The sequence below is a fragment of the Vicugna pacos genome, chromosome 18 (genome assembly GCF_048564905.1).
Source record: "Vicugna pacos chromosome 18, VicPac4, whole genome shotgun sequence".
NCBI lineage: Eukaryota > Metazoa > Chordata > Mammalia > Artiodactyla > Camelidae > Vicugna > Vicugna pacos.
Window position 1 is genome coordinate 33,443,772 of NC_133004.1, and position 23,289 is coordinate 33,467,060.

At 51.7% G+C, this 23,289-nt stretch overlaps 3 protein-coding genes across 15 annotated transcripts; 1 reads left to right on the forward strand and 2 right to left on the reverse strand.

Moving 5' to 3' along the window:
• Positions 1-1,557: 1,557 nt before the first annotated feature.
• On the reverse strand, positions 1,558-5,475 carry BCL7C (BAF chromatin remodeling complex subunit BCL7C). The gene is made up of 6 exons (XM_006201301.3): positions 5,066-5,475; positions 4,454-4,532; positions 4,028-4,136; positions 3,773-3,934; positions 2,305-2,390; positions 1,558-1,753 (listed from the first exon to the last, which is right to left on the reverse strand). The coding sequence occupies exons 1-6, from the start codon at positions 5,155-5,157 to the stop codon at positions 1,628-1,630; spliced, it is 654 nt and encodes a 217-aa protein (XP_006201363.3). The 5' UTR covers positions 5,158-5,475; the 3' UTR covers positions 1,558-1,627.
• CTF1 (cardiotrophin 1) lies at positions 5,440-12,372 on the forward strand. Of its 13 annotated transcripts, none has more exons than XM_072942961.1 (3): positions 5,440-5,556; positions 8,969-9,084; positions 10,689-12,372. In XM_072942961.1, the coding sequence occupies exons 1-3, from the start codon at positions 5,520-5,522 to the stop codon at positions 11,295-11,297; spliced, it is 762 nt and encodes a 253-aa protein (XP_072799062.1). In that variant the 5' UTR covers positions 5,440-5,519; the 3' UTR covers positions 11,298-12,372. The 13 variants fall into 13 exon arrangements, 12 of the variants coding, with proteins under 12 accessions (XP_072799062.1, XP_072799065.1, XP_072799060.1 ...); XM_072942964.1 differs by having other exon boundaries at positions 5,481-5,556; positions 8,966-9,084; positions 10,704-12,372; XM_072942959.1 differs by having other exon boundaries at positions 5,481-5,556; positions 8,966-9,084; positions 10,689-12,371.
• A 300-nt stretch (positions 12,373-12,672) lies between these two features.
• Positions 12,673-16,621, reverse strand: LOC116284190 (cardiotrophin-2). The gene is made up of 3 exons (XM_031687268.1): positions 16,606-16,621; positions 14,710-14,846; positions 12,673-13,131 (listed from the first exon to the last, which is right to left on the reverse strand). Exons 1-3 carry the CDS (start codon positions 16,619-16,621, stop codon positions 12,673-12,675), a joined length of 612 nt encoding a protein of 203 aa, XP_031543128.1.
• Positions 16,622-23,289: the final 6,668 nt, after the last annotated feature.

Sequence of the window (23,289 nt, forward strand, 5' to 3'; positions counted from 1 at the left end):
ATGGGAAGATCAGCCTAGATTATCCAGGTGGGTCCAATGTAATCACAAGGGTCCTTAATACAGGGAGGCAGGAGAGTCAGAGAAGACGTAAGGATGGAAGCAGAGACAGAAAGGGAGTTTAGATGAAGCTACACTCCCTGGATTTGAAGATGGAAGAAGGGGCCACAAGCCAAGGAACACAGGTGGTCTGCAGAAGCTGGAAAAGGCAGGGAAACAGACTCCTCGCTACAGCGTCTGGAAGGAACCAGCCCTGCTGATACTTTTACTTTAGCCCACTGAGACTAAGTTTGGAGTTCTGACCTCCAGAACAGTAAGTCACTAAAACTGTGGTAATTTGTTACAGCAGCAACAAGAAACGAATATACCACATCACTGCACATGTGGCTTCCCTGGCCAGCCCTGGCTCAAATATTACTACTGCAGCTGTTATCAGGAAATACTCTTAAATTTTTAAAAAGTTCTTTAAAGTTTCAATTTGGTCCTCTGAACCTCAGTCTCTTCTTCTGTTAAAAATAAAAATAAGGCTAATACACTGGACTCTGACTCTCTTGCAGGCACAGAGTGAAAGTACCTTATATTGTTTAAAGGTTCCCACAAACCACTGGGGCAGATGCAGCCACTGCTCAGATGAACAAACTAAGGCTCTGAGAGGGGAAATGGCCAGCATAGAGCCACACAGCTAGTGAGTAACAGAGCCAGGACTTGAACCAGGACCTCTGACTTCAGAGCTACCACACTGAGGTTCATGTCTCAAGAGTCAACCTCATGTGCCACCTCCTCAGAGAAGCCTTCCTGGAGACCCTTAGCCCATTCATTAATTCATTCATTTACCAAACAGTTGCTAGGACTGCTCTATACCTAGTATGGTACCAGGCAAAGCTGAGACCAAGTTCTGCTCTCAGGAGCCCACAGTTTAGTGCACAAGACAGACGCACAAACCAATCATCCCCAAACAGCCTGATAAATGCTGAGACAAAGGGAAAGAAGCACACAGGGTTGTGTGAGTCCAAAAGGGGGGAAAACGACTGAGCCTGCGGTCAGGGAAGGCTTCCTGGAGGAGGTAGTCATTAAGCTGAGGACAATTAAGATTCAACCAGAAAGGCAGGCAGGGGTGCTAGTGGAGGAATGGCTAAGCAGAGGCAGGGAGGCACGATGCTGTAGCTTCCTGAGGGCAGAGAACAGATTAGATCATCCCAGGCCCCAAAGTCCCTCTGGGCCTCCGTGTTCCTGTGTACATGTGGGAATCATGGGCCCAGCTGCCCAGAGCTCTGGTAATTGCTGGGCCCAGGGGAGGGCTGAGCAGGAAGACAAGGGGTCCTGGGATTCCTAGAGGAGGAGGACTGAAGTTCAGGAAGGGTCAAAGGTAAGGAGAACAGGGTAGAGGGAGTACTGGGGAGCAGGGTCCTGGCTCAAACCCCCATTCCATGTCTGACTCATGGTGTGACTATAGGTAGGTCCTCTTAGAGCCTCAGTGACCCCATCTGAGAAATGGAGCATGAGACAAAACTGTCTCCAAAGACCCTCCCAGCCCTGATGGGGAAACAACATGACACAAAATTATAAAAGGGTCTTTATTTGTAAAAAGCCAAAGGGGCCCCTGGGGTGACAGGACAGGCAGGCCGGCTTCTCAGGGGTCAGGGGCATTTGGGCAGATGCGCTTGAGTGGGGGGGCGCCCTCCGAGTCCTCTGTATCACCCTGGGCTGCCTCAGGGACAGGTGGCACTGGCTCAAAGACGGGGTAAGCTTCAGGGGCCTGGAGAGGAAGGGTGGACAGGCGTGAGCTCCACCCAAACCCAGGAGTGCAGCCTCCTAGCCTCTGCCTTCTCCAAAGCCTCCACTCTACTCCCCTCCCAGACCTGGGAGTCTAGCCCAGGGCCAGGGCCCCAGGACACAGATGATGTAGGGCGCCGGAAACAACAACACTGTTTGGGGGAAAGAAGTTGATATTTGATATTTCTGGAGACTGCATCAAGGTAGTCCTTGTGGAAAAAGTCAGAAGTCTGTGAGGGACTTTCTTAAGCTAATTACATAATTTAGGATTTAAAAAAAAAAATACTTGGAGGAGCACCATGATCTTTTCAGGCTTTTAATGGTCTTAAATCAGCCCCGATCCAGCCTGCAGGACTTTGTTTCTAAAACACCCTTTTCTTTTTAGTCCCAAGAACCCCTCCTATAAGACTTCAGCTGCGTCCAAGGTCTACATTTCCCACTTGGACCTCAAGAGTGCAGCCCCCAAGCCTTTGGCTATCCCAGAGCTCCCGTTCCCTCCAAGACCTGGGAATCCAGCCCTCTGGCCTCTCTCACCTCAGCCTCCAGCAATTCCGGAACAGGCTCCTCCTTGGTCAGCATTGGGGGCTCATCCGTACCGCCTGCAGTTATGCCCCCAGGATCTGGAACATCAAGTTAACAGACATTCCCTGAGCACCTGCTCCATACATAGCAGACCAGGAGGGAAACAAACACCAAACACATAAGCCCACAGCCTGTGGGAGCACTGTGGAGGGAGCTGGACACCTGGCTGCAGTCCAGGAAGAAACCACAGGAAGGACATTCAGGTAGGGGCTTGATGGGTGAGTAGATTCGATCAGGTAGACAAGTGGGGAGGCGGAGCACACTTCAAGCGGAGGGAACATATGCTTAGCAAGTGCAGATTCTGGGGCTGGACTGCCTAGGTTCAAATCCTGACCTTGGAAAAGTGACTGAATTTCTCTAAGTCTGTTTTCCCATCCATAAAATGGGGATAATACAGTAATTACTATGTGAGACTGTTGTAAGAATTAAATGAGCTCACACAGGAAAAGCTGTTAGTACAGCGTCTGGCACATAGTAAGTGCTTGATAAATGCCAATCATTGTTTTTATTTTGATAAAAGGACAAACGTGTGTACCAAGCCAAGCTGAGGAGTCAAAAGTCAGAGGGAGCCACTGAAGGCTTTGAGACAGGAAAATGACCCATCAAACTTGTGCTCTGGTAGTTGTGTGGGTGCAACTGGAGGAGAGGAGACCCATGAGAAGGCTGGAACCAGGTGCAGGTAAGAGAGCTGACAGAGCCGGGGGAGGGAGAGGAAAGCAGACACACTTGGGAGGTGGATCTGACCAGACAGAGACTGACTATATGGGAAGAAAGAGGAGCTGAGGAGGACTCATGCCCAAGATCCTGGCTCACTAGCTGGGTGAGCTTGGGCAACTTACTTAACCTCTCCGGGTTTCGGTTTCTCATCTATAAATGGAGATCATAACCCTCATAGGGTTGTAGTGAGAAGTAAATGAGATAAAACACGTAAAGTGCTTAGAAGGGTGCCTGGCTCACAATAAGAGCTCAATAAGTATTAGCTGTTATTATCACTTATTATTAATCACTTTTTAAATTAATCACTTCTGATTATCACAATGATTTATTCCTCAACAAATATTTACTGAGCACCTACTATGTGTCCCATGGTGTTCCAAGGATACAGTAATAAACAAGATCAACATAGGCCCAACATTCAGGAAGCTGATATGAGGTGGGAGTGGGAGAGAAAGATATTTAACTGGTAAATGGCTAAATTTACATGAAAATCTCAGTGCAAAGTCATCTACAGACCCAAGAAGCTAGAGGAAGGAGAAAGACAGTCCCTAGAGGAGGGGCAGTGACTTTCCACAGGACTCAGGGAAGAGTTCCCAAGGAGACAACACAGGATGGGGAGCAGAAAGAGGGGTAAGCTAGTGGCTTCAGCTTTGGACAGGACAAAACTCAGAGGAGCGGGTTCATGGGAGGCACCTGGTCCTACCTCTCTCCTGGCCCAGCTGTGGGGGCTGAGCATCCTCTGGGACCCCTTCTGGTGGTCCAGCAGGTGACACAGGGCGGCTGGGCTGGGGGGTGCCCCCAGGGCTGGGCTCTGTGCCCTTTTGCAGGGAGCCTTCCGAATGGAAACTCTGGTTACTGTTCTCATCTGTGGGAGCAAAAGCCAAAAGGGTTGGGCATGAGGCCCCCAGTCCCCTCCCTCAATCCTCACAGCCCCCCAAATCCCAGCATCCCTACATACCATTGAGATCCAGCAGGATGAGAGGGCCACCCCCTCGGGGACTGGCACCCCTGCCCCTCCGCTCCCGGCCTCGGGATCTCTCTGTCCCGCCACCTGCCCTCCGACGCTCCTGGGGGTTAGAGGGCTAAGGGTCAGAGTCTGCTTTCTAGTTCGCTTGTAAAGCCCCACTGTACAAAGAAGGAAACCGAGGCACAGAAAGCAAAAGGCCCTGCATTAGGTGACAGGTTGTGCACGCTGGGTTAGGTCTTGAGGGGCTGTGTGTTTGGTGGTGGGGGAAAAGGAAGAGGTGGAGTTGCAAATAATTGTTAACATGTGTGTGGGCCGCTGCACTCCAGGTCTTGAGTAGGGACTGGAGGTGGAGGCAAGGTGGGGAGGGGCTTGCCTGAGTGGCACAGATGCAGGGCCTAATGGGGGAAGCTTGCTCACCTCCTCCTGAGGGTCCACCACTGGCACCCACTTGAAGATACGAAGGGAAGTGTCGCCCACAGTCACCCAGCGCTTCTCCCTGTGGGAAGGTGGGGGGACTGAGTCAGAGAGGCCTGAGGAGAGAGCCACCCCAGGAACTGGATACAACTGGGGAAACCTGTAGAAGTGGGGGTGAAGCACGAGGGAAGGGGCAGTTTTGCTAATGGGAGAAACACTGCAGACCCAAGGGCATGGATGGGCATACCTCTAGAAAGTATGGTTTGGGGTAGCAGCTCTGCAGAAACCTGGGTTGTATACATCTAAAGCACGACTGTGAGCCTGGCTGGGGACCATGGCAATGAAGATCCCGGGGCACACTTGAGGGAGGAGTGTCAAAGCTTCAAAGCTTCAGGGGGCGGGGCAAAAAAGGGGGCTTCAGCTCTGGGAGGGCAGGGCTGGGGAACACGCTTTGTGGACCCTAGGGTGTAGCCAGAAGACAGAGCCCTGCAGATCCGGGGCGCAGCTGGGGGCACACCTAACACCTGGGGGCCACAGCTGACGAAGGAAAGGTAGACGTATCTGGGGGAGCAGTGGCCCGCCGTGTCCCGTCCCTGGCCCCGAGGCAGCGCTCACCATCTCCGGACCTTCTCGATGGTCGCCATCACCTTCTTGATGTCATCCTTGGCCCGGCTCCGGGTCTCGGCCCGCACGGTCCGGCCGGCCATGCTGGCGGGGCTGGGGCCGAGGCCGAGCCTCCCGTCCGGCGGGCTCAGGCTCGGCGCCAGGCCGGGGCGCCGCTCTCCCGGCCTGGCCTGTCGTCCCTCCGGGAGTTGGCCGCGCCCTCACTCGATCCCCAACGCCTCCGCGAGTCCCCGCCCCGCTTCCTGCCGCCGCGCCCCGCCCCGGCCCGTCTCCGGAGCGGCCGGGCGGCGCGGGCGGCCAGAGCCCAGTCCTGGAAGCCGGCCGGCCCCGCCCCGACCGGGCCCGCCCCCTCGGGCGCCCAGACGCGCAGCGCCCCCTGCCCGCCACCGGGAGGAAGGTTGGAGGCAGCTCCGCGACTGGACGCGCGCGGCGGGGCTGCGTCCGTATGTTCAGACCACTTGGGCGCCAGGGGGCGCGAGAGGGTATGTATCCCAGTGTGAGACCTGTGCGCGCTGAGGTCGTGTGTGTATGTGTGTGTGTGAGTGTGAGGTCTTGTGTGTGTGTGTGTGTCCCTCTGTTCCTCACTAGGCTGTCTGGCTCTACACTGTCCAACTATCCCTTCATCCATTCATTCAACCGTCTATTAACTAAGTGCCAATTAAATGCCAGACACTGCAAATATGAGTGGCTCTCTATCCAAAAGAATGGCTAAAATGAGAATGACGGACCTTAACCAAGTGGAGGTGAAGAAGTAGCAACTAGACCGCTCATATTTCTGGAGGAGTGTAAATTGGTAGAGACACTTTGGAAAACTGGCGGTTTTCTAATGAAACCGAACAAATGCAACCTTAAGATCCAGCAGTTTTACTCCGAGGTCGTTAACACCCAAAAGAAATGCGTGGGTATGAGCACCAAGGGGCCTGTACTGGAATATTAATAGTGCTATTCATAATAGCCTCAGGCTGGAAACAACCCATGGACAGGAGAGTGGAAAATGAACTGTAGCCTGTTCACACCATGGAGGACACAACAAGGAGAGGGATGTCCTGCTACACTCAACAACAGGGACAAGTCTCAGGACAGAAGTCATATACAGGCGTACACACCATGTGATTCCATTCATATGAAGTTCAAAACAGACAAAATCAATTAATAGTGTGAGAAATCAGGATAGTGGTCACCCTTGGGACTGGGAGGGGCTGAGAGGGAGCTCTGGGAACTGATCATATTCTGTTTCTTAATCTGGTGCTGGTTCCCAGGGCATATTCATCTTGGAAAATTCATCCAGCTGTACACTTAGGATGTGTGCACTTTTCCCTACATATATTTTACTTCAATGAAAAGTTAGCTTAAAATGAGTGTGTCTTGGTCAATTTTGTTTGAGGCTGTGTTTGCCAGCAGATACGACATTCTAAATTTGTGCGGCCATGTGTGTGCATATTTCAAGGATGTAGCTATTGTGTTTGTGTGTTTTGGTGTGACCATGTCCAGGGGGGTTAAACTATAGGAAAGTGGTTATGACAGCATTTCTGGAGCCAGAATTCTGGGGTAAAATCCCAGCTCTGCTTATCCAGTGACCTTGGACAAGTCACTGATAACTATTTCCTCAACTATAACATGGGAGTGAGTTAATATGTGTATAACTCTTAGTGCCTTGCACACAGTAAATACCCAGGAATAGTCACTGTTAATAAGTGTGTGATGTGGCCCCTCCCGACAGTTGCACCTGCTGTCCTCTCTACCAGTTAATCTCTTCCTTACTTCTGGTTGTTGTCTGCTCATGGCAATATCCTCATGGACATACAGGCCTCCTTCCCAGTTTCTTCTCTCACAAACCCCATTACTTGTGTTGTCTATGGTCTCCCCATCAGACTGTGAGTTCCTCAGTGGGTCAGAGACCAAGAATGGATCATCTGTGGGCTCCAGAGCCCAGGGCAGAGTGGTACTTGGGAAACATTTATGGTAACTGTTCAGGTTTGTCTGCACCAGGTCAGTCGGGTTGACGTGTGGTATGACTCCCTGTACCTGTCTCTGAAGCTTGTTCCTGTGTGAGAATGAAGATCTTAACCCTTCAGTAGATGTAGGTGTGTCAGAGGGTTCTCTTACTAGGTCTGGTAAGGTGAGGTGAGGTGAGGTGAGGTGGTGGCTCCCTCCTAGTAGGTACGGCTATAAGAACGACGAGGGCAGAAGGCATTTGAGATGGGCCAGGAGGTATGTGTTGGCAAGTGTGGCCCAAGCCTGAGGGCTCCCATCTCGGCCTCTCACGCAACCCGCTCTCCCTCCCCAGCCAAGGAGGGCCCGCACATTCCAGTCCTGCCAGCTGCACCCTCTCCTACCCTCCTCAAACTTCCTCTAAAAGGCAGCTCTGGCGCCAAGACTTCCTCCAGGTCGGAGCTTGAGCCTTCTCCTCCCAGCGGGACCCAGGACTGCCTCCCAGGCCCCGGCACCCCAAGCCTAGATGTCCCAAGTCCACCCTGCGCACAACCTGCCGCGCCCCTCAGGCCCCCTTCCGGACTAGGCCAAGCGAGCAGGGAGCTGAGCTCAGGGCCAAGGAATCCTGCCTGGGGCTGCAGGGGGAGGGGGGACGGGGGGGGTAGAGTGTTTGGGGTCTGAGCCCTGATTGGCTACGCCCGGGCCACGCCTCTACCCTTTTCCCCCTTCTCCCCCTCCGAAGGGGGGCGTGGAGGCAACCGGGATCAGCCAGGGGCCAGCATGAGCCGGAGGGAGGGAAGTCTGGGTAAGGGGCTGTAGGGCCGGATGCCGAGTGCCGGAGGGGAGCAGGGGTCAGAAGGGCTGGAAGCTGGGGTCTGGGTCCCCACCACCCTTAGGTTCGGGAAGGGAGCGGCCTCAGCGGGGAGAGCAGGGCCCCGGTGTCAGGTAACGAGCGGGTGAGTTGTGGGTGAGCTGTGGGAAGGGACGAGCGCCCGAGTTTAGAGGAGGCCTGGGGCTATGTCTTCAGGAACTTGGGCTCACGAGTTAGACCGCCGGTTCAAGTATACCCTGGGGGAGGATTGAGGTCATAGCTGGGGCTGGACGCCGTGATCTTCTCTGAGTATCGGGAAAGAATCAGAGCTGGGAGCCAGAGGGAGAGGTAAAGTTAGAGGAGGAAGTCTTTGGGACACAGGAGCGGGTGATTGACAACAGGAGACGAAAGTCGAGGCTGTTAAGGATAGGAACACGCGGGGCAAAGTCCGCCCGGGGGCGGGGCGGGAGTTGCCGGGCCGGGACTACATTCCCCAGCCTGCCCTGGGCACGTGCTCTGGCTTCTCGGATTATGTAGTCCTCCTCCCCGGGCGCCACCCTCTAGCTTGTGCTGGAGGGGTCCGGTGGCTGATCGCTAATGCTGCCCGGTGCCCAGTACAGCGCGTTGCACGGAAGGGCCATCAGTCTCCCAGTCTGTAAAATGGACTTAAGGTTCACTTCAGTTAGAAGTTCTGTGCTTCAAGGATGCTGAATTCCACCAACAATCACTGAGGTACAGAAAGATGTGAGCCCTACCCTCAAAAGGCTCCCAGGTTGAGGCAGATTCACATAAACAGCCAGTAAAAGAACCACCTTGGAATGTGAACAAATGGCCTTCAGTAGAAGGAAGAAGTTAATTTAAAGGAGGGGGTGAATCTGGAGGCTGCACTGAGGTAGCAGTGTTTGAATTTGGCTTTAGTAGGATTTCAGCAGTGACTTGGGGACAGGGAACACATTTCAGGTAGAACAACCGTTTGGCGAATGTCTGGTGCCTCACATTTTCCCTCAGTTAAATGGGACAGAGCCTGCCTGGCTAAAAAGTTGGAAAATTCAGAGTGGAGCTTCTGGGTTCAGGAAGAGCCAGGCTGAAAGAAGTAGTCATGAAGCAGGGGGTTGGGTACCCTCATTCCTCCCCCCTTTTCCCACCAGAAGACCCCCAGGCTGACTCCTCAGTTTCACCCCTTCTCCACTTGGAGGCCAAGATCCAACAGACACACAGCCTTGCCCGCCTCCTCACCAAATATGCTGAACAGCTGCTCCAGGAATATGTGAGTGGGGATGGGGGTGTGGGTACCAGGGGCCTGGGGAAGGGGGAAGTATAGATCACCTTGTCCTTGATCACCTATTTTCTCAACTTCACTTCCCAGCTGTAGAAATTGGGGCTCCCAAGAGGGGTCAGTAACTGGCCCCTGGCCACATAGCAGATTGGAGGAGGACCCCTTCTGTGCCCCAAATGCTCCTCTGTTTGCTTCAGCTTGGAGGCTCCCTCCTTGGTGATTTTAGACAGAGGCAACCTGAGACAGTGAAGAGAACTGTAGTTTGGGAGTCAGGAAACCTAGGTTCTAGGCACTGTGTGATCTTATCATCTCATCTTCATGGGCCTGGGTCTCCCCAGGTGTAAAAGGAGGCTGTTGAACAAGATGAGCTGTGGACTCTTACCTATGTTATGCAGAGAGGCCAAGAAGGGATTTGAGTCTAGGGGTAAAAATGCCATCCCAAGATGGCACTTTTTTTTCTTTTTAATGGAGGTACTGGGGATTAAACCCAGGACCTTGTGCATGCTAAGCATGTCCTCTACCACTGAGCTATACACACCCCACAAAAGGGCACTTTTACAGAGAAGAGGGATCTGTCAACATCTTTGGTTGGACAGAGGACCCTGACCAAGTAAAGAAGGTAGTTCCCTAAATTAGTCTGGTATAATGGTGGGAGGGTGTAGTTTTGAATCAGACTGTAGGCGTACCAACTTGTTGTGACCTTGGGCAATAATGGTAACATTGGGGGAGGGTATAGCTCAAGTGGTAGAGTGCTGGCTTAGCATACACAAGATCCTGGGTTCAATCCCCAGTACCTCCTCTAGAAATAAATAAGTAAATCTAATTACCTCCCCCCCACAAAAAATTAAAAAATTTTTAATTAAAAAAATTAAAAATAATAATGTAACAATTATGATAGCAATAGGATAATAAAACCAGCTTTGTAGTCCTACCAACTTTGGTTCAGATCCCAGCTTCTGCCCCTTCCTAGATGGATGACCTAGAGCAAGTCAGTCCCAATATCCTCATTTACAAAATCATCATCATCACACCCATTGTTGGAAAGATTAGGAATAGTGTGTTTAAAGCAGCAAGCACAATGCCTGAACCAGAAGCAAGATGTTAGCAAAGGATAAATGGTATTGTTACAGCATCTTTACAAATTACAAATCACCTCTATCTTTTCATTTGTTCACTCACATGGCAGTTATTCATTGAGTCCCTGCTGCATGGCAGGCAGGTGCAGAGGTGAGGGAAGCTGGGTGGAGGGAATGAAACAGACCCTACACATCTTCTGTGATTCTCAGCAGGTCCCTGGTAGGAAGGCAGGACAGGGAATGGTTCCTCTGTCTTACAGAGACCACTGAGGCTCAGAGAAGGAAATGGTTTTGTACCAGACTGCACAGCTAGAAGTGGTGGAGGCAAGAGTTGAATCTGGGTCTATAAAATAGAAGTAATAATAAAAGAGCTAATATTTACTGAGTCATTCTTTAACATACTCATGACTACCTTATGATGTTGATACTGTTACCATCTCCATTGTGGAGATGAGGAAACAAAGGCACTGGGGTAAAGCTCACGGTGTTTTTTGTTATTTTGTATGATCTCAAACACAGCCGCTCTGTTGGCAGGAGTGTGCCACTTGCGAGATGGGGAAACTGAGACCCCAGGAGAGGGGTGGAGGGCTGAGTTCCCAGCGGATGAGTCGCGCTGCCGTCGCGCCTCCGGAAGCCGCCCTGACTGCCGCGTCTCCGCAGGTGCAGCACCAGGGAGACCCCTTCGGGCTGCCCGGCTTCTCGCCCCCGCGGCCGCCGGTGGCGGGTCTGAGCGCCCCGGCCCCGGGCCACGCGGGCCTGCCGGTGCCCGAGCGCCTGCGGCTGGACGCGGCGGCGCTGGCCGTGCTGCCCCCACTACTGGACGTCGTGCGCCGCCGCCAGGCCGAGCTGAACCCGCGGGCGGCGCGCCTGCTGCGGCGCCTGGAGGACTCGGCGCGCCAGGCCCGCGCCCTGGGCGCCGCCGTGGAGGCCGTGCTGGGCGCGCTGGGCGCCGAGACAGGCGGGCCCCGGCCCGAGCCCGCCGCCGCCGCCGCCGCCATCGCCGCCGCCGCCACCGGGGGCGTCTTCCCGGCCAAGGTGCTGGGGCTCCGCGTGTGCAGCCTCTACCTCGAGTGGGTGAGCCGCACGGAGGCCGACCTGGGCCAGCTGGCGCCCGGGGGCCCGGCCTGAGTGCTCCTCGGCCTTCTCCATCTCTCTGCCTTGCCTCTTCGTCTGTGTTCTCAGACTGTCTCCATCTCTGTTTGCTTTGTACGCTCTTGATTTCTTTTTCTCTCTGGGACCTGCTTGTCTGCTTGTGACTTACTATGTCCATCGTCCCCTTGCTTCCTCCCTTTTTCTCCATCGCTTGGGCCTGCCTCTTTGTGAATCTCTTTGTCTCCCCTCTCCCCATCTCTTCTCATCTCAAGGAGGGGGCACCTGTCACTCTGTTTCCTTCTATCCCTGTCTGTCCTTTCTTGGCCAGGGACATGCCTGCTTGCCCAGGGACATGCCTGCTTGCCCTGTGGTGGGAGGGCTACTCCAGACAAATTTCAGCCATCTTCCCCCAGCATCACTCCACCTGCTGCTCTCCCCCTCCCCATCCCATCCCTTGGGCCCTGCCTCCATCCCTTTGAAGTCCTTCTCCTTCCCCTCCCTCTGCCCTAACCCTGCACCTTCCCTTCCCCTCAAGTCAGGTCTGCGGAGAGAAAAAGTCAACTTCTTAAAGAGTTTTATTTCTGAGAATAAGTTAATTTTTGTAAATAAAATTTTTAAAAATTAAAAGTTACCAGTATATAGTTGTTGAAAATGGGGAGACACGTTTAAGGAGAATAGGATCCTTGGGGTACAACTTGGTCCCCCAGACATATCCAAAAGCCACAGTACAGATAGGAGGTTCGTGAGAGCCCCAGGCCAGGGAAGCAATCTGTCAGCGCAGAACAGAAGTGGATGGGTCCCAGCAGGAAACATGTGACATGAGTCCTTAGTTTTTCAAGAATTTGACATCCATTGATTAGGAAGTGAAACACCTTAAGTTGGGAAGTTGGAACAGTGGCCACAGTCAGAGAGGTAGACTAGGGGAGGAAATGAACTTCCACAAGAAGGGAGGCCTGTTTGCTTAGAAAGCCCATATCTTCATATAGCAAGTGAGGTAGACAGGAGAGACAGCCCCTGGACTTCCCCAAAGTTACATGAAGGGGAAGATCTCGGGGAGAGCCCAGGGAGGAGACCAACTTTACTCTCCCTGTAGAGTGGGAGGTGGAGCCTCTTCAAAGAGATAGTTATTTCCACCCAGGAAGTGGATAACCAGTGCCACTGGACTGGTAATCCACGAGATGATATCCACAGAATGCCACCCAGATCTGGAAGGGAGGCCATAGGACCTAGGCAGGAAGGCCCAGGCAATAGGGACTTGAGGCCTAGTTCCCGGGAGATGTTCCCAAATCCATATCACAGAAGCCCTGTCTGCTAAACGAGATGTGTCTCCTTACTACCCAAAAAGCAAGGCAGAAAAGAGACCATTGTGAAAGGGGAAGTGTTGCAGCCTCTGACCCGAAGTCCACCTCCTTTATAAAGGGTATTTGGCCTTGAACAGAGCCAAGTCTCTCACAGCTCGGTCTGTCCACTGGCCATATTCCCGGATTACTATGTAGCCTCGACATTTCTGCTCGAAAGCCGAGGCCCCAAAGGGAACAAGTCCAACAGTATCCTCTGCTCGGGGGTTGGGCAGACCCAGGGCAGTCATGATGGCAGCCACGTTGCCCAGCATGCCTTGGGCCCTAAGCCTTGCATCCCTGAGCTGAGCCAGCAGGATGGGATTGTCAGGGTTCAGGTCTCTTTGGTCGTCCCCCACGAGCTGGAGGTGCTGGCTCAAGGCCAGGAAGGCCCCTTGGACACGGCTCAGACGCTCCCCATCATCCAGGGCATTCCAGGTCTTGAAGGAGATGTCGGCAGGAGGCAGACTGCTGAGCTGGAGCTCTGGGGCTGAGAAGCCAGGGTCACTAAAGGGGCTGCCTTGAGCCTGGAGCTGCATGAGGGACAGAGACAGATAGGAGTGAGGGGACTGAAAGGCTGTCCTGGGGCTCCCCTGACTGTTTCCCATGAGACTGGCACCTTCCCAGTTGCTACTCCCTGCCTCTCAGGGAGTTGGTGGAATGTTCTAGCACAGAGCCTGGGCTCTGTTAGGTTCCAACTCGGCTTCTTCTGCATACGAGTTGTGCAACTTTGAATCGCAGCTTCAGTAATTCCCACATGGCACTGTTACAGTGAAGATGGTAAGAAGTAATTTATATAAAGCACTTAGCAGAGCACCTGACATACAATAAGGGCATTAATACCATTCACTAATGATATATTTGTATTTATATCATGAACATTATGATTATATTACTCAGGACAACATTTTCAATCTAAATACATTATTGACAATATATTCTTGACAATTTACATCCCTGTTTCCTTCTTATTTATGGCATTTAGTGGTTTGTGTTTGTTCATTTTATTATTTAAAAAAAATTGGGGGGAGGTAATTTATTTTATTTATTTATTATTAGAGGAGGTACCGGGGATCAAACCCAGGACCTTGTGCATGCTAAGCACACACTCTCCCACTTGAGCTATACCCTTCCCCTGTTCACTTTATTATAATCATTAATAAATAATTCTTAGTATTATTGAGTTTAGTTGAGTGACTTCTCCATTCAAGTTCTCACCTCCACAAACCTAGATGCACAGAATTTTAGTGTACACTGATAAAACCCTAACTGACAGATCACCTAGTCCTCCACCCCATCTTACAAGTGGGGAAACTGAGGCTCAGGGTTCCCAAAGAAGCCCAGGGACTGGTGGCATATATGGACTAGAAACTAGATTAAGTAACTTCACATGGACGTAGAATATAGTACAGTAGAAGAGTCACGAACTGGGGCCTCCAGGGACCAGGTAGATCAGGTCACTTGGGAAGAAGGTAGGACAAACACGGAGAGGGGCTGGAGGCCAACAAGATCCCCATGCCTGTTTTTTGACAGACATTCATACTCAAAACTTGAACAAGCACTGCATGGCCCAAACAGAAAACACCTGTGGGTCAGACCCAGCCAGCAGACTGCCAGTTTGAACTTCTAGAGTTTTGTGATCTCAGGCAAATTATTCACCTTCTCTAAAACTCAGTTTCCTTATCTATAAAATGGGTGATAATTCCACCTCACAGAACTATTTGAAGAATCAGTAGAATAATGAGGATAGAGTTCCCAGCATGGCATAGGACTCAAGAAAGCACAGAGATGGTTGTGGAAAGAACCATAACCCCATCAAGCCCTTCCCTCTGTGTGCTTCCTTTGAGTCTTCTACTAGTCCTGAGAGGTCAGCCAAGGCAGGCTCACCATCCTATTTGGCAGAAGAGGAAGCTGAGTCCGGAGAGAAGGAATGACTTGCCCAAGGTCACCCAGCCATCAGTGACAGCGTTCTTGTGGGTGTGTCTCTAGTTGGCAGAGCCCCTGTACCTGGACCCACGGAGGAGCCTTCTGGCCTTTCTCTGCTTCCCCTACCCAGGGCTGGGCCAGAAGGGCAGCGCCCTCTCCCCTCATCCCCTGCGCATGTCACTCACGTAAGTCTGCAGCAGTGTTGACATATTCTCCTGCATGGAAAGCGCCAGGTTGTAGGCTTGAGTGATGCGCTCAGCTGGGGACATGGGGGCCCCCCGACTGAGCAGTGGCAGCAGCAGGGTCAGCAGGCAGAGGATGGCTTGCAAAAGAAATCAGAGGTCAGCACTAAGGCCCCGTCTTCGCCTGCCAATTCATTCATTTGTCAAAACAGCTTCTCGAATGGGTACAACCTTTGTGGCCTACAAAGAACAATCTTGTGTGTCCGAGTCAGGGCAGAACCACTCTGTAAGGAGATTATTTCCAGCCCAGGACATTCCCCTGAACCCCAGACCCACGTATTCAACTTCCCACTTGACATTTTCCACTGGATATTAGTAAGCATCTCAAATTCAAAATATCCAATGCTCAGATCTAGATTCCCTCTTCCCTGCCCCCTGCCCCGCAGACTTCCCCACCTCAGGAAAGAGCACGTCTATGTTCAGGTGCTCAGGTCAAAACAATGGGGTCCTCTCGGATGCCTCATTCTCTCCTTTTCTCCACATTCAACCTACAGTAGATTCTGTTGGCTCTGTCCTTTAAAGGTGACCAAGAGGTCTATGTTTCTTTATCTGAGCACTTATGATAAGGATATGTTGACCTTGTGAAAATTCATTGAGCTCAAGACTTGTCCCCCTTCCCTATACTTTTTGCTAGTTATAATAAAAAGCATATGCTCTGCCACTGAGCTGTATCCCCTACCCCCCTTATACTTTAAAGTTTGAAAAGATGTATCCAAAATCCAACTACTCTCCTCCTCCGACTGCTACCGGCACCTCCTGCCTGGACGTTACCATAACCTCCCCCGGGGTCTCTGCCTCCTCTCTTGCCTCCCTCGGCCACCTCGCAGCTCCCCAAGTCTAGCTAGGTCCCTCCTCTACCCAAACCTTCCCGTGGCTCCCACCTAACACGGTGAAAGCCAGTGTGGGCTCCAAGGCATCTGAAGCATCCTGAAGCATCCCCAACTCAGGCTTCGCCCTTGCTGGGCTCTGCCAGAATCACCCCCACACTTTCTCAAGGCTGGCTCCTTCTGGTTCTTCAGGCCTCAGCTCAAAAGCCCTTCCCTCTCCCCACTGCACAGTCTTCAGAGCCTCCTGCTGTTTGCAGCTACCTTATTTATTTGGCTACTTGCTTGTGGCTGTCTCTCGCCTTAGAATGTTGGCTCTAGGAAAGAGGAAACCTCACCTGCTTCATTCACTGCTGGTTCCCCAGCACCTAGCCGAGCTCAATAAATATTTGTTGAATGAATGGATGCTGTCATGAACATCCTTATCCCAGCCTCTTTGGGCACTGCTGAAAGTGGGAATATCTGCTGGGAGGGATGTTCATTTTAAATTTGAGTAAATGCTGCCAAATTGTCTTCTCAAAAGTCAGGCCCTGTTTACGTTCCCACCAACGGTGTGAGGCTCAGAGAGGAGGGGAATTACCTAAGATCACCAGCAGTGATGGAGACAAGAGGGAAACCAGGATGGCCTCCTTTGCTTCCCTGTCTACTTTCCTGAATTCCCAGAAGGTGAAGGCCCTTTCATTCATTCATTCAACAAACTTGGATCACACGTCACCTTCTATTACACTGGAATTATAATTTCCTTATTTATTACATGTATTGGCTGCAGAATGAAATCTCCATATAACCATGTTCCCAGATACTTAGAATACTACCTAGCACATAATAAGCACTCAATAATTATTTCTTGAATGAATGAATGAATGATAAATGAAGCCTTCTGTGTGTAAGGCTTTGGAGGTTCTCAGCAGATGCAAAAACAGCCAGGCACACGAGTCAGACAGGCCAGAGGGCCCGGGCAGTCCCCCCTCACCTGCTGGTCTCAGGACCCTGACGCCCTGCGCCCGTCACTCACCTAGCTGGCAGCTCATGCTCTCGTCTTCACTCCTTCCCCTCGGCAGCCTCTGTGTAGTTCTGGGGCACCTGTCCTCCCACCCACTCAGGTGCCTTTATACCTGGAGCTGAGCACTAGGGCTGTCCACCAGGGAGGGAAGGAATCATATCCTGGGGGTGGGGTGGGGAAGGTGCAGATGCCCCAGAGGAAGGTGAGAGGTTGGGAAGGTGACATCCTAGTCCCCTTCAGCCCCCAAACTCGACCTTAAACCCTGGTTGCTGGGAGGAAGGGGGCAAGGCAGGGAGGGGATTATCGGGGGACAAAGGGGCCGCCCTGCTCCCTGCTGCTTTGCACGTCCTGGGATCCAGTTTCCCGTGAGGAGGCGGCCCCCTGCTCCGCCCCACAGGGACCCAGGCATTGGGCCCTGGCTCCAAAGGAGTTTGGAAAAGGGACAGGAGGGGTGGTGTGTGAGCGACATCACCCACACCCAGGTGCACCCTTAGACACAGGAGCATGTGCACGTCTACACACGAGTTAGCAAGTGGGCACACACCAGACATGTGCACACACGTTCATCTGTTCATTCAGTCAAGTATATATTGACCCCTATAGTGTGCTGGTCCCTGTTCTGGGCGCTGGGATAGGGGAGGGAACAAGTCAGACACGAATCCCTGCCCTCGTGGAGATGACACTCTAGTGGACATGCCTACACCTGTGTGGTACCACACATTATGCCGGGGAGAGCCAAACAGACGAGTGCACATGTGTCCCTGCAGATGCACATGAACACCCAGCCACACCCAGACGCCCCACCAGAGGCCCCACCAGAGGCACATGCTCGGAACAAACACGTACACACATAGCATGTACACACACACATGCCCATGCGTGTGCAGATATGTGCAGCTGGAAGTGAGGAGTCCTGAAATCTAGCCATGACCTTGCTGTCCTGCAAGATCTTAGGCCAGTGGAGGCTTTCTGCCCAGGTACAGTACATAGGGACACACAGACACATACCTGAGGCCCTCTCCCCCACCCTACTCCACCCCACCCTACCCCTGGGGAAGCCTTGTGACAGAGGGGAAGGACAGAGAGATAGGTCCAGCGTCATGGTCCTTCTCCAGACCTTTCCCAATCTCTCCTTAAGGGAGATTCAGTTCTCAGCCCCTGCCCACCTGCTGAGTCAGAGAGAGGTCAGCCAGACGCCCCACTTTGCTTCCATCCAGTTCAGGGCTAGAATACAGCTCTACCTCCCTCCTCACCCACACTGGGGCTGGTGTGGAGGGAGAAGGAACACACCCTTCCTGCTAAGGCAGGAGCTACAATCTGTTCATTCATTCACCCATGTCTACATTCAGTCAGCAGTTATCAGTGGAGGCCCTGCTGTGTGCTGGGATGTGGGTGAATAGGGGCACACAGTCTAGTGGGGAGACCAGCAAGAAACATGTGAACAGATTAAAAAAACAAAATTTCCTAAAGTTACAAGGTGCTGAGAAGAAGCCAAAACAGGTTAATGTGACTAGCTGGGGGTAGAGGAGACTTAGATAAGGCGCCTGAGGCCCAGAGAGGGGCAGCTACTTACCTGGAGTCTCACAGCCAGGCCAGGACAGATCCTAGACTCCTGCCCCCCAGCTTGGGACTGGATCTGGGGTGTCCCCGATCTGAACTGTGAGCTGAAGGAGGGAAGACGTTGAGGGAAAGATGGATTCTGCGGTGGGGAATCCTAAACTGGGTCTCCAAGGCCAGGGGCTGCCAGGGTTGACAGGCAGGGCCTGTGCTGGGCAGGTGGTGATGTCAGGGGATTAGACCAGGCTCATTGAGGTGGCGCACTGAGGCGTGGGCCAGGCCAGGTAGTGGAGGAGGAGGAGGAAGAGGAGGAGGAGGGCAGGAGCAGAGGACGGAAAGAAGGAGGCAGATACTTGATCTGGTGCTATTCACGTGTGGACAGCATACGTGGGGCTGAGCCTCACCCCACAGGGTGGGCTCGCCCTCACCCAACCCCACCACCTTCCACTCCTCTTAGGGACTTCACTTTCTCTCTCTCTGGACCCCTAGCTGCCCTTCACAGCTGGAGGAACTGGCCCCTATCACAGACCCAGCTCCATTTGACCAAGGTGTCTGTCTTGGCAGAGATCATTAGTTCTGCCACCCTGCCCTGCCCCACCTCGCAGCCCACCTGTCTCCATCTCTGTTTTGGTCTCACCAGAAGCTGATGCCTGGGAAATCCTAGCAACTTAGAATTACCAAACCTCCCTGAGCCTCAGTTTGTTTCCTCATCTGGAAACTGGAATAATCATTCCCACCTCCTAGGCTCTTGCTGACTTCACCCACCTAGTGCCTTGGCCCCTGCTATGAAGCCCCTTCTGGGCCCCTCAAGCTTTGCCTCAATGTTATATAATGCCCCCAACCAATGGCAAAAACCTCAGTTCCCCACCCCCCCATGCTTGGAGCCCAATCCCCACCAACCACACTACTGCTCCCAAGAGATCTGTTGTCCATCCACCAGGACACTCAAGCATGACCCTAATGTCATCCTGCAGGTCATATAATGAGGCCCATTCAGAACAAACAAACAAGAACTCCAAGCCAGATCCCCACCCTGACCCCAATATTAAGCCAAATCCCATTCCCACCCACCCCTGACTGCAAATCTTCATCTTTACCTCTCCAGGCAAAGAGAACAGCTAGTGCAAAGGCCCTGAGGTGGGAGCATGCTTGGCAGGTTTCAGGAACAAACAAGGGCAGTAGACAAAGAGATTGGTTGTTGGTGAGGTATGACAAGAAGGAGAAGAGCAAGGATGGCCTTATCCCCTCTCGCCACCCCCGTACCTTTCCTTGACTCCCCAGCGCCCTCTGGATGAAGTACCAACTCTGTAGCCCAGCTTTCAAGGCCTTCAATAACCCATTCCCTGCACAGCCTTGCACCACACGTCTTGCTTTTCCCCACCTTCTATCTCAGCCACGAAACCTACTCCTTGTGCCTGCTCAGCACCAGCCCCTCCTATCACTCTCCCTGCATAGAAAGTGCTCCTGCTCCCCCTTCACTTGACACAATCTCTCTCATACTTTAACCTTCAACTTGGGTTTTACCTCCTCGGGGAAGCTTTGTCTCCTCTGCCCCCTCAGGATTCTGGCAGCCCCTTAACTCCCCCTCTCTGTCTACTTATCACCCTGCATTGTAATTCTCAGTTTCCTTGACTCTCTCCCTACACGACAGGGGGCAGGGACTTGTCATCTCTACAGCCCTAGCCCCAGGCCACCCTCAAAGGAGACACCTCAGTGAGTGATGGGTGAAGGAAGACGGGGGCTCTGCAAGCCAGGCCAAGGAGTCTGGTCTGCACCTGATCTCAAGGTGTGCCCATGTCAGTGATGGGGAGGAGGGCTGATTGGGCAGTGAGGGCATGTGGAAGAGAAGCCCCCAATGCAAGGACCAGCAGGATGAGCAGCATAGCCCAATTTTTATTGATTCCCTGAGCCTCTGCAGCACTGTTCCAGAGGCTGGGGGGTGGTGAACCCGATTTAGGGGCATCCTGCCCTCCTGGGAGTCACAGCCTTGCGGCTCAAACTTATTTATCAATATCATCACTAACAGCGCTGCCTAAGGGCCTGTGTAATAACTGTGTAATAACTCATATTTCCTTTACAAAACCCCATGGGATGGATAGTACTGTTTGCCCATTTTACAGATGAGGAAATTGAGGCACAGCAAGGTTAAGTGATTAGTTCAGGGTTACCCAACTAGTGGGGAGCAACTACTATGGTTTGAACCCAAGCTCTGCAGCCAGGGCTCTTTACCTTTATCACCGGCTCTAGTCTCTGGGGTTCGACACTTTCCAGCCTATGAGCCCTTTCCACAGCCCTTGTCACCCTGGGTTCCCTTCAAGGAAACTGATAAGGGGCTGTCATCACCATTTCGCAGATGAAATGCAGAGGGAGGAAAAGAATCATATTCTTTAGCCTCTATTATGTTATCAGTCACTTTATATATAGATATTATCTCAGGTAATCCTTATAATGACCCCGGGAAGTAGGTCTTATTATTCTTCCCACTTTCACAGATGAGGTCCAGAGAGATTTGGTGACTTACCAAGATTACACAGAGAATCAACTTTAGAGGCCTTGAACTCAGGGGACTGGCTCCGCTGTCCAGGCTGTTCCCTGTCATCCCCAAACATAGCTCTTTTAGTGTCCCAAAGTCTGCACCACCATCTGTCCCCATGCAGGAAGACAATGGTTGGACACCACTGTGACAAAGTGGGAGCCACTGAGCCAGCATGCTCTGTGTATATGTCCTAACCCCATCCCAGTCCAGTCCTTGGCACCCTCTGGAATCCAGCCAAGCTTCGCCTCTGCTTCTTGAGAAGCCCTAGGCTTGATAAGAAGGGCCAGAGGAAGAGGAAGAGCACAGACCAGGAGCAGAGTCTGATGGGAGAATGGAGTGTTGGTTTTAAAATCGGGAGGAAGTGGAGAAAAACCAGGAAGCCTGTCCTCCATTCACAATTTCATACTGAATTCCCACTGCATGACCCAAACTTCTCAAGAGACGTGACACATGAACATAGTCTAATCAGATGAGTAGACCTACCAAGTAACAAAAATGACCCTAAAACTATACTAAACACTGAGTGCCAGAGATGCAGAACTGAACAGATAGGTCAGTGGAACAGAAGAGAAAGACCAGGAATAGAGCCATGTAGACAGGAATTTGGGATGTGATAAAAGGGATATTTCATACAAAGAAGAATAAGGATAAACTATTTATTTTAACATTTTAAAAGGTATTGGGACAGCTGGAAAATTACATGGAAAAGTTTCAATTAAATCCTGTAGTGAATACAGCTGGTGTCCCACCCAGATCCCCTTTACTGGCAGTGAGCCCATCTCCCAGCTGGTGTGAGTATTGGCTGCTCATGACTCCCAGCCACCTCCTCCCTCGGGCTGGACTGAGGCACCCACTTGATGGCAATGGAAATGTGGTGGTGGACACACTGATGCTGACGGCCACTTAGGATGCTGTACTGCCTTTGGAAGGCATGGCTGAGATGCCAGCGTGGGAAGAATACAGCACCATTCTTCAGGATGAGGTACACACCTTAAACCAATGGCTAATTCATGCTGCTGGGACCCAGACATATTACCAAACAGAAGTTCATATGGCTGATGCATAGTGAGGCCAAACAAACTGAATCATCAGAGTGTGGAGCAGAGAAAGTTTTATTGCAGGGCCAAGAAAGGAGGATGGGCAGCTTGTGCTTGAAAAACCCCAAATCCCCAGTGGTTTTGGAGGAAGTTTTTCTAGACAAACCTTGGGGTGAGGGCAGCAGGGTGTGTAACTTTCTTCTGATTGGTTGGTGGTGAGGTTAACAGGGCGGTGTTCCAGGAATCTTGTGCTCAGCCTGAAGTTGCCAACTTCCACCTGGGTGGGGGCCTTAGTTCCTACAGAAGAACTCAAAGAATTGTTATGCATATTCCCTGAGGAGGGACCAGTACCCTGCCTTAAGGCTACATTATCGTTAATTGACAATTCCTCCCAGGTCTCTGCATCCCCTCCCTTCCCTGATTAGCAACTGTTTGAATCTGCCCTTTGGAACTCAGGGAAGGTCAAGGAGGCTGAATGAAGCATATTTCTTACAAAACAGAAACTGGGTCACGGAAAGGATTTGTACCAGGGAGGACCCCCAGGGTCCTGCTGTTTCAATCTCCCTTTTCTTTGATACTCCTCAATCTTGAGAACAGGGAATAGCATTTTGGATAGAGAGGTTAATCATAAACTCGGCAGAGGTACTTGGTTTCAGTTCCCATTTCTCTTTCAGTTTTTTCCCAGCTCTGAAGGAATGGGATGATGACCGCTCTGTCTACTTCCTGCTGAAATGGGGTGTAGTCCTGCTTCAACTTGAGGAATGGACACGGAATTGAAAATATTCCTGAGTTCCAAATCCTGGATCCGAATCTAGTATGATTAAGGTCTCAATCTCATGATCTGCCATTTTGGTGCAACAGACCCAGTTAGAGGTAGTTGGAGTGACAACCTGAACTTTAATTACAAAATAGATCTCATTCCCTGAGAAATTCAGGATAATGAGTCTGGACCTGGTGATTTGTGGAGACTTGTGGCCAGGTATCCATTTGTCTAGATGTGAAGGAAAAGCCCAGCTGGGCTAACAAGCTAACTCACAAATCTAAGTGTAACAAGTGTCGGATTACTGATCTGAGTTCTGCTGGGCTAACTTGTAAATCTGACTTAATTATTGTTGGTTTGCTGATTCCCTGTTCATGTTTTTTTTGCTAGCCAGCTGGATTTTCAAAGAGACATATCTGGCCTTGAAATGTTGGTTTCCTGCCTCCCTGCCTCTACTTTTGTGATAATGATGTTGCTAAAGTTGTTCCATGCCTATTGGCCACATACCCCAAGCTTGTAGTCAACCCTATAAAACCTCATGCACACGTCTTGGAGGTGTTCAGAGCTTCGGAGCAGAAGCCCCTCTGAGCCCGCCGGCGTAATAAATCAGTACTCCAACCCTCCGAGTGGTGCTTGTTTCTTGGCTGGCCTGTCATTTCTGTAACATAGAAACTTGTCTAAAATCACATCCACTATGTCCACCTAGTTTTACTTTGGATTTCTGAACTACAGTTACTCCTTTCTGACTTTCAAGTGCATTGTCCTCCTCAAAGGCCAAAGCAGATGTTCAATGCATGTTCGAAGGG

What these genes read in the sequence shown, in the direction of transcription:
- CTF1 (XM_072942959.1), top strand. Translation starts at nt 5,520, where the DNA reads ATGTTCAGACCACTTGGGCGCCAGGGGGCGCGAGAGG. An exon ending in GCGCCAGGGGGCGCGAGAGG is followed by an intron (nt 5,557 to 8,965) that starts GTATGTATCCCA and finishes TTTTCCCACCAG; the next exon opens with AAGACCCCCAGGCTGACTCC. An exon ending in AACAGCTGCTCCAGGAATAT is followed by an intron (nt 9,085 to 10,688) that starts GTGAGTGGGGAT and finishes TCTCAAACACAG; the next exon opens with CCGCTCTGTTGGCAGGAGTG.
- BCL7C (XM_006201301.3), bottom strand. Translation starts at nt 5,157, where the DNA reads ATGGCCGGCCGGACCGTGCGGGCCGAGACCCGGAGCCGGGCCAAGGAT. An exon ending in CATCCTGCTGGATCTCAATG is followed by an intron (nt 3,935 to 4,027) that starts GTATGTAGGGAT and finishes TTGCTCCCACAG; the next exon opens with ATGAGAACAGTAACCAGAGT. An exon ending in ACAGCTGGGCCAGGAGAGAG is followed by an intron (nt 2,391 to 3,772) that starts GTAGGACCAGGT and finishes TTGATGTTCCAG; the next exon opens with ATCCTGGGGGCATAACTGCA.
- LOC116284190 (XM_031687268.1), bottom strand. An exon ending in CAACACTGCTGCAGACTTAC is followed by an intron (nt 13,132 to 14,709) that starts GTGAGTGACATG and finishes TCCCTCATGCAG; the next exon opens with CTCCAGGCTCAAGGCAGCCC.